Raw genomic sequence first — 9,733 nt, forward strand, 5'->3', positions numbered from 1 at the left:
CTAGGACATAAAAACTGTCCTTATTAAAAATTTAAATCTTTATGAAATATGGAAGTATTACATATGCCCTCCCCATTGACCCCTTCAACCCCCCCCCTCCCCCATTAAAATTGCTTTTCCTAGCTCCCTAAGATCCTGACCAAAAATTCTTTTACATCTTAGCTTGAACATTCTCCCAGCTGTGGGCTCAATAAAGATATACCTCTAATTCTCTCCCCTTGGAATCACCATTTCTTAAACTATTACCCTATTTTCCAAGTTCTTCCCTCCTAGTTTGCCTTTCCTGTCAGCCTATTTTATTTCAGTTAATGACTGCAATTCTCTAGTTGTCCTGAGGGATTCCAGTGAGAAAACAAAAAAGTTCAGAAGAGTCATACTAGTTTCCAAAGGCTCCTAGAAAGATAGGTCAACAAATGTTAATTTATTATAAAACATACAAATACACAGAAATCTTTTATAGCACTGATTAAAAAATATAAAAAATAAGAATGTACCATATTTCCTCCAACTTTTGCTGGATGGTAATAAAATGTCCAACTTCTTCCTATAATTTCCTATAAAAAAATATGCTGGCTTTGTGGGTCCTGAAAACCACATTCTTAATTTATACTGATGAATATGATATATATAATGCAAAAACTAAAAGTTGCCAAAAGCTGTAGTTATAAAAGGATTTATAAAGGAGAATGGGAATAGAGGAAAGCTTTTGCAGTTGGGTTGTCATCTAAAATTGAAGTAACTATGGGTTCTTATTGGTAATTGTCATAGAAACTTGGGCTAAAGGTTCACAAAGCTTTTCCATTCCAAACAAGAAAAACATTTCATTTCACCGCTCTAAAACAAGACAGGGAGGAAGTGCTAGGAAAGTTATAAAACCTTTCCATATTCTATTAATTTTATATTGGTTATTAGGGTTACAGGCCTAAATGAAAAAGTGGGATGGTACTTGAAATAGTATTTCAAATTGAAGCTCAATTTTAAATGTCATCAATCCAGTATAATTTCTCAGATTTAGCTTAAGATATCTGAAAGTGAACAATGTTTCTAAAATATGGTGAGATTAGTATTTCAGTCAATAAGAAAAAAAATACCAGCATATCATTTATTATTGGGACTCTTAGATCATTAGGCATTAATTAAAAAATACTACAACCTGACACATTATAGAGGCTAGAAACATAATTCAAAATTTCATAAAGATATATTAAGTTAAAACCACTTTAACAATATAAGATCTTACTGACAGTTATGTAAGGTGACAGTTTTGCTATAGTGTTACTGTTCCCACATGATATCATCTCTTCTTAGTTTCATTTGAAGATTATGGACTGGCGTTGGATGAAAGTTGCTGTTCTTCTGAAGAGAGTGATTTAGCAGACATTTTCTGGGGCTATATTTTATGTTCTTTAATCCTTTAGGGTTGCTATCTTCCCGTTGAATACGTGAAGCTTCACTCATCTTTGAGTTTTGAACTTTTTGTTGTAGTTTGCGAACCTGGAGAGAAAAAGATCTACCATTTTAATAAAAAACATTAAAGATATAACCTATAATAGATGGACTGGATTGATGGTTAAAGATTACATAAAATTAAAAAGCTCATTAAGGCTTATTTATTGAATACCTATTAGATGCCTACTATTGTGCTAGTCAGGTAGAAATAAAGGTCCTTGTTCTCAAGAGGCTCACTGCTTTTATTAGTGAAAGAAAAGCATAAACATGACAGCTAGAGAATAATTCAAGCTGGGATAACTTGGAATAGGACAAAAACTGTGTATCAGAGAAGGCCAACGCGGGATCAGATCAATGTGGGCTGGAGAAGCTGAGAGAAAGGTTTGTGGAGGATATGAAATGGGTAAAAACTATAAAAGAGAGGAGAGAGAAGAACCTTTCAGACTATATTAACAGCAAAAACGGGGTGCTAGCAATGAGCATCAAGTTTAGAGAATCAAAATACATATATTACTTAAAAGAATTCCTGAATTTAAAGTACTACTGAATGTCAGTAACAACAGCAACAAAAAAGTCAAGGGAATACTCCTTATATCATTAGGAGTATCTAGTAATGGTTGGACATAAAAAAACCCAAAACCTACCAACTAGCCAAACCCATTTCTTCTAAGTCCACAATTACTTAGTCTATTTACTAATGCATAAGTCTAATTTGTACCTGATGTTCTATTTGCTAGGGCCATTTTAATTGCAGACATTAAATTTATCATGATAAAATACTTGAAAATTTATGCTGCTACAGCTATTATGGAATATAAATATTTTCACAATATAATTTATGTCCACACTGCCTAAATTTAAAAAAAATGACTACTTTTCTGTTCCCTTCAAGTTTCTCTTGAGGAAGTATGTTAGGTAATCTTCATCCTAGCACAATCATACAAAATTTTTTACTTACTATAGCATTAAGAGCTAGTAAAGTAAAAACTTGCTTCAAAACGTTCATTTCCCTCTTCCTTTCTTTTTTAAATATATTTTTATTGATTTTGGAAAGGGAGAGAGAGAGATGAAACATCAATGATGAGAAAGGATCATGCATTGGCTACCTCCTGCACGCTCCACTGAAGAGCCCGCAACCTGGGCATGTGCCCTGACTGGGAATCGAACCATGACCTCCTGGTTCAGAGGTCAATGTTCAACTATTGAGCCATGTCGGCCGGGCCCCCTTTCTTTCTTTGTTGGCCACAGAAGAAGAAAGGCAGTAAAATCCTGCACCCTTTATTACTGTCCTATAAAGTGGGGGAGGCTTAATTGTGAGGTTAATATATCACCAACTTATATTAATGTTGTTACACAGGCAGATGGCTACGTGACTTGAGAGTTCCTAGAGAGACTCCCTCTGCCTTCTGCTCCAGCAGTGTAATAATGCTAATATTCTCACTTGTAAAGTTATTATTTTGGGATATAATAATTGTCCATGATTGCTGTTAAAATATTAAAATTGTTATGCCACTCTTAGTTATTAAGAACTCCCAGGCAAGGATACAGTCTCCCTCACCACCTCACTACAGCACAGATACTCAGGGAATGCAGCAAAGCACAGCTTTTTTCTGGGAAAGTGGAAATAGTGGTTATAGGATTGGGTACTGCTTAAGGAGCCAGGTTCATGTATGGTACTGAATTAGAGACCTGTCAACATAAGGGGCTTCATTAAGCAATCAGAGAAGGGAGGAATAAGGGGGAAAATGCTAAAAGGGTAACTGGAAAGGTTATAAAGCAAATTCAGCATGTACTCACTATTTTACCAAAGACATTTCTGAATACATAACTAAATTTTCTTCCTCCGTTTTCATTATCTTATCTTGGAGAGTTCTGGAGGAGGCCATGTTACTCCAATGGAACAGATGGCTCTATTCTATAATAGGCCCGAGTGACTCTTATTTATCATCTTTTCACCAAGTCATACATACAGATCTCAAATTTGGAAGATCATACAGAGATATACACTGAATCCAGGTATACTATGCTTTTATTAAAATCTTTTTTTTTTAATTAAAATCTCTTACTAAAACTTTCTTACACTGTCTTGATGCTTCATCAGTTTGGAAATCTGTTCTCTTTTAATTTCCATTTTCTTGACTAAATGCTCTAGTTCACATTCTATGTCTTCAAAGACTGCATGGCTTTCAGTTTCCTTCATTTGATTCAGTAGTTCTTGGTGTTCTCTATGAAAGAAAAGCAAATATTAGATACATAAATTTTAGTCAGAGTTAAACATTAATCTTCAAAGACAGTCTGGTCCTATAATTAGGGCTAATTGAATATATGGTAAATATAAATAGGTTCTTGCGATTTGAGATTAGATATATATAGAAATATCTTAGACTCAGGGTCTTAAAGAAGCTTTTAAAAAAAATCCAAATTCTTAATATTTATAGGTAAATGTAGCAAACTATTCTGATGTCCTTAGGTAGAGGCATTAAAGTATTCTTTTTAGTTCCAACTTTGGAATTATTAACGTAGGATCTTTGGAAGAATTCCAGCTATAGAAGTATTTGCCAGAGAATTCCTTAGATAGCCTACTCAAAGAAATACTGCCAAAGGAACTAGTTACCTCTTCTACATTAGTCTTAGTTCAATTAGCTGGCTAACCAAATCATATATTTTCTGAAATTCTGTTAAATATATATTTAAACTTGGGGCTAAAAATATGTATCCCATACAGAATTTTGTTTGCTATGGATGCTTCAACTTGTAATGCAGACCAGCCAGAGTTTAAAACAAGAGACTACATTCCTACTTGTATAAGAAATCATTCATATCACTAAAAGATTATAAAAAAACCAACACAATCTTTCTTTAAAAGCTTTTGTGAGTTATAATTTAAGATCACCAGAACTCATTTGTTAGAATGACAGTAATATTGTGCTATAAGTTGAGATCTTGGGAATACAGAGACTCCTTAGATTAGATCAATAGTAATTATACACAGTTGAAAATTTAAATCCAGTAGTATCAATAAATACAATGAAAAATCAGTGACAAGAAATCTACAGATCAAAATAAGTCCAAATGACTAAGTAAGGACATCAAAAATTTTTAAGTGGGACTGCTCTTAAGACTAAGAAGGAAAATAATACCTAAATATCTTGCTATTTCTTCTGGTAAAAAATAAAAATACTTACACACTCATTTGGTCCAGTTCTTCCTGCATTGCTATCAAAAGTTCAGACAAATTGTCACAAATGGAAACAGATTTTTTGGAGTGAGGAGGTACCACTTTACACTGGGAAGTTGTTCTAGTAGGCTTGTAGATACATCTAGGCTCAGCAACTTCAGCAGGTTTCTGAAGAATCTGTGGCCCATAGTGTTGCACCATCTGAAGGAGGTTTTGCACACTTGCATTTACAGAATGGCATGCTCTGGCAGGCTTTGGGGGAAAAGAAATAGCTGAGAACAATTTCAAGTGACGGATGGCATTTAAATAGAACTTACAACAAAGCAGGAGTTTTTCTGAACAAGCAGCTTTATTTTTCCCCTCTCACCTTTTCAGACACCATAGGCATTGATCCAAACTTTGAATACATTTGCTGAGGTGGTCCTCTTTTTAAGCATTTAGTTTTCTAAATATTGAGAAGGGAAAAAGTAAACAAAAATGTTTTAAAAGACATTTATGACATGAATAAATCTCAAAGCTCAAGAGTAAATAAATAATTTGATGAGAAAATAGGCAAAAAACAGAGATTTCACTGAAGAGGACATACAGATGGCAAATAAACACATGAAAAGATGCAGGGTTAGATAACTGAACTTTATATAAAGACTTATTTTTGTTTCTGTTCTTCAGCAACTTGCTTTTTCTACTCAACATTAAGTTTATGAGGTTCATTCAAGTGATGTATATACCTGTGATTCACTGCTTCTTATGGCTATAAAAGCTTTATTTATTCTTCCTCCTTTCAACTATCATTTGGACTGTTTCTTTTTGTTATTATAAACAACACTGTTATGGACATTTTGTACCTGCCTTCTGGTGTATATAAATAGGAGTTTCTGTTAGATGCTGGGCCATAGAGTTGTGCATTCTTAACTTTACAAGTTAATGTCCAAAGTGACTAGACCAATCTATGTTTTAGCCAAGTTATGTTTGTCCCATATCCTTACCATAGTGTCTTTTTTTTTTTGTTTGCTTTGTTTTTACATTTTACTGGGCGGTCCCCTCTATCTTTAACCAGTGTCTCACAATGGTAATAGCTCGCATAGTATAGTATAATATACAGAGATTACAAGATGGCTGCAGAGTAGCTTGGAAGCTGTGCCCAAGCAATTTATAACTAAATTACAGAACAATCAACCTGAAAAACCAACTGAAGGCTAGCTGACCTGAGATATAACCATGAAGTACAGAAGCCACACAGAGACTGGTAAGAAGGGTGAACACGTGGAAAGGGGTAGCCTTCTCACACAGGTGCGGGGCAATGAGAAGCCTGAGGAAGAACGGCTGTGGAATTCCCTCCCCTGAACCTCCAGGAGCCTGGGGTCTCAACCCCACACAAGGATCCCCAAACCAGAGCCACAGAGATGGGAAGAGGAGCCTGCCAGCATCTGGTGGTGGGAATCAGTGGGGATTCAGCCGGCCTGGGATACTGACCACACCCAGGAATAGAGCACTCCTAAAGTTAGAGCACCAGCTGAGGAGTCACTCCCCAGGGAGGAAGGCTGGTGAGGCCAAGCTGCCACACTTGGGTCCTGCTGAGGGATCTGCTGGCTACACCCAGCAGTGACTTTAAGGGACCCTCTATTTTCTGGCAGAGACCCAGAGTAAACTGTATGACTTGGGAAAGAGGACCATCTCCCCTACCTCCATCACACAGCTGGCACCCCTCCCGCTACCTGTTGAGCTGCTGGGCCTGCCCAGTCCTGCTGGGTTGGTGGGGAGGGGAGGGAGCCACACAGAGCTGGGATTTTCGACTGTGTCTCCTGGGAAGGCTTCTGTCCTGGAGCCAGACGGGCAAGTGCTGGGCTGTGTGGCTACATTGCAAGGAAGCAAATCCAAGCTTCCTGCGAGTTCAGCCACCACTGCCTCAGGAAGGAGAAGTGCCCACCGATCTCCTACAGACTTGCAGGCACCACCCCCAAAAGGAGACAGTTTGGATCAGCCCAGCCAAGTCCCAGATACCCCCAGTGAGCTCAGTGGGGGGAAGGGAAGGTGGCTCAGAGTGGGAGCATTCAAAGTGTGAGACTCAGAGGCTACGGTCTGGGAGCAGGACCAAGTGCTCAGCCCCTGCCTGTGGGCTAGGCAGGCATTATTCCCAATGGGAAACTGATCCATCCCCAAGCCCAGGGCAGGTAAACTTGCTTCTGTAGAGGGGACAGCTGGATGTAACCAAACGGAACCGGAAGTGAGCCCCCCTAGGGAAGCTAGAGCTGGAGACTGGCAGAAGCTGAAGGGCTTGGCTTTGAAGCAGGGGCTACGTTTTCCTCATTTGAGTGCCTGACTGCATGATTCCCAGGTAGGAGACCCGCTGGCCCCATATAGGCTGGCCTGGGCTCTTTTACTAGTAGAAGCTACCTTTTCTTTTCTTCATTTCTTTTACCTTACTTCTCCCTCTACCTTCATCATTTTCACGATGAATAGAAAAATTAAAAAAATATTTCCACTAACTCATCAAAGGATGTCATAAAACATAAATATAAAAATAATTCATATTTTTTCCCCACTGGCAAATTACTTATAGCAATTTTCTATTTGGTTTTGCAGTTTCTAATGTTATTGTGCAAACAAGATACAGAACAAATATTTAAGAAAGGAAATTAAAAAAAAACAGTTTCACTGGGAAAATGCTTTAATTATTGGTTTGCAAATTCTCTGAAAGAAAAAAATTATGAAAAATACAGCCAGACTATTGAATAGTAATTCTTATTTACTCAATAAAAGAGTAGCCCAAGTAAGTATAATGTTCTCTACATTACTGTATCCATAGGGTGAGCCTATGGCAGTGGCCAGAATTCTCAAAAGCATCTCTGCTTCCACAGCAAATGGCACACAGAAACATTAAGTAATCACATGCATATTGAGTAAATAGTGATAATGGTCATCAAAACTGTAATTTCAGAATCATAAGATTAAAAGGGATTGATAAAAATGGTAAAAATGTAATGGTAAAAGTCTTCTTACCATTACAGATAATTAAGAAGGTTTAATACCATTTATCCAAAACATCAACTCATCTATAAAGTATTAACTTTCCAATTCTATTTTTAGGATAAAAGAAAATAAATAAATGGATTCCCTAGAGAAATTACTTCATAGATCTATAATTTAATATTATGTAGCCTTCTCTTTTTATTGTGCTCAGAGTGGGATCTATTGTGTGGTTGGCCTCTGTTGTTTTATATAGTATCACAAGATAATTTCCCTAAGAACTTAGCACTAGGAAACGTTTGCCTTTCTAGAAACACTGGATGCTTACTGTTATTGCACGAAGGCAGATGATACCGCCCATTATCTGCTCCTTTTGCTTTTATTGTCAAGCAAACACAGCTAGGTTTTGTGCTCAACTGCTGTGGAGGTTTTATGGAATTTTCTATCCTTTTACTTCAAACCATCATCACTGGATTCATATTTTTATCTCCATTTCATAGCAGTATTACATGTCTTTTCTTATAAATGTCTTCAATTTTTTTGGGGGGGAGAAATGAATAGATATAAATATGAAAGGAGTGAATAAATAAGTATTAGCAAATAAAAATAAAATGTTTGCATACCTTTGAAGATTTCTTCTTTTCCTTAGGTTGTTTTGGGTTTGATACTGAAGACATTAAAATTCTATTGATTTCAAGTCCAGTTTGAAGCTACAGTATTAAAGACAAAACTTTATAAAATTGATTTTTAACAAGCTTCTTTACAATGAAAGATCAGGTCTCAGTTTATAAAGATAAAAATACTTTTTGGAAAAGAAAAGAAAACCCCAAATACTGTTTTTGTGGTGTGAAAGTCATTAAATCTATTGGTAATTGCAATCATTTTCTGTTTATAAGAGAATTATTCATTCTCTCAACCAAATGGAAAACAATCTATGACCAGGAGTTGATATATACATGTATTTATTTGTTAAAATTTTTTTTTAAAATATGTTTTATTGATTTTTTACAGAGAGGAAGGGAGAGAGATAGAAACATCGAGAGAGAAACAATGATCAGCTGCCTCCTGCACATCTCCTACTGGGGATGTGCCCGCAACCCAGGTACATGCCCTTGACCGGAATCGAACCTGGGACCTTTCAGTCCGCAGGCCGACGCTCTATCCACTGAGCCAAACCGGTTTCGGCTATTTGTTAAAATTTCAGAACACCAAAAGACCTCTTGGAACGCATCCCAGTATATCAATGTACTGGCTTATTGAGAATTTCTTTAAACAGACAAAACTAAAAAGCTAGGAAGCAGAAATTAGAATCTAGAATTTAGGCTTTAGTTAAGAAAATAAAGAATCAGTGGTTAGAGCATCAACCCACATACCAATGGGTCCCAGGTTTGATTCCCAGTCAAGGGCACGTACCAAGCAGGAGGCAACCAATTGATGTGTCTCTCTCACATCGACTCCCTCTCCTCCCCTCTCCCTCCACTCTCTCTAAAAATTAATGGAAAAATTATCCTCAGGTGAGGATTAACAACAACAAAAGAAAGTATAATTGTGATACATGATATAGTGCTCTACCTCAGAAGCTTTGTCTTGAAATAGCTTACGCTGATGTTCTTCTTCCTTAAGTTTTTCCTCTAAATGTTTAATCTTGTCCTGCAAAAGAATAAAATAACTAGAGCCAAATACTCTTTGTTTCTTTTCCAAACAGAGTCCTTGGGGGTCTTGATTCTTAATAATTTGGCAAATTAGAGCAGAAAGTATGAAAAAAGTAATGGCAAAAGATGGTAAGGTTTTTTTTTGGCTTTCTTCTTATGCTCCTTGACCATAAAAACAAAGGAAAAGCAAAGAATGTACATGCAGAGGCATTAACTTCCAGCAACAAAACCATAATGATGAAACTTTGAGGGATATTAAAGGTCTAGAACAGGGGTGGGCAAACTTTTTGACTTGAGGGCCACAATGGGTTCTTAAACTGGACCGGAGGGCCGGAACAAAAGCATGGATGGAGTGTTTGTGTGAACTAATATAAATTCAAAGTAAACATCTACACTAATAAAAGAGAAACATGGTAATTGGCATACAACCGCTACCCTTCCCATTGGCTAATCAGCGAGATATGCAAATTAACTGTCAGCCAAGATG

General features: G+C 36.8%; 1 protein-coding gene across 2 annotated transcripts in view; it reads right to left on the reverse strand.

Annotated features, from left to right (window-relative positions):
- Positions 1-377: 377 nt before the first annotated feature.
- CEP57L1 (centrosomal protein 57kDa-like 1) overlaps positions 378-9,733 on the reverse strand; it is a 20,888-nt gene continuing 11,532 nt past the window's right edge. Inside the window, exons 7-12 of one of the 2 annotated variants that reach the window (XM_006777202.2) lie at positions 9,167-9,244; positions 8,218-8,304; positions 4,995-5,072; positions 4,635-4,879; positions 3,530-3,674; positions 378-1,494 (exon numbers count right to left, since the gene is read on the reverse strand). In XM_006777202.2, coding sequence (XP_006777265.1) covers positions 1,276-1,494; positions 3,530-3,674; positions 4,635-4,879; positions 4,995-5,072; positions 8,218-8,304; positions 9,167-9,244 — 852 coding nt within the window. In that variant the 3' untranslated portion in view covers positions 378-1,275. The remainder of the gene's footprint in view (positions 1,495-3,529; positions 3,675-4,634; positions 4,880-4,994; positions 5,073-8,217; positions 8,305-9,166; positions 9,245-9,733) is intronic. The other variant, XM_006777205.2, reaches the window with a different exon arrangement.

The sequence above is a fragment of the Myotis davidii genome, unplaced genomic scaffold (assembly GCF_000327345.1).
Source record: "Myotis davidii unplaced genomic scaffold, ASM32734v1 scaffold68, whole genome shotgun sequence".
Classification (NCBI taxonomy): domain Eukaryota; kingdom Metazoa; phylum Chordata; class Mammalia; order Chiroptera; family Vespertilionidae; genus Myotis; species Myotis davidii.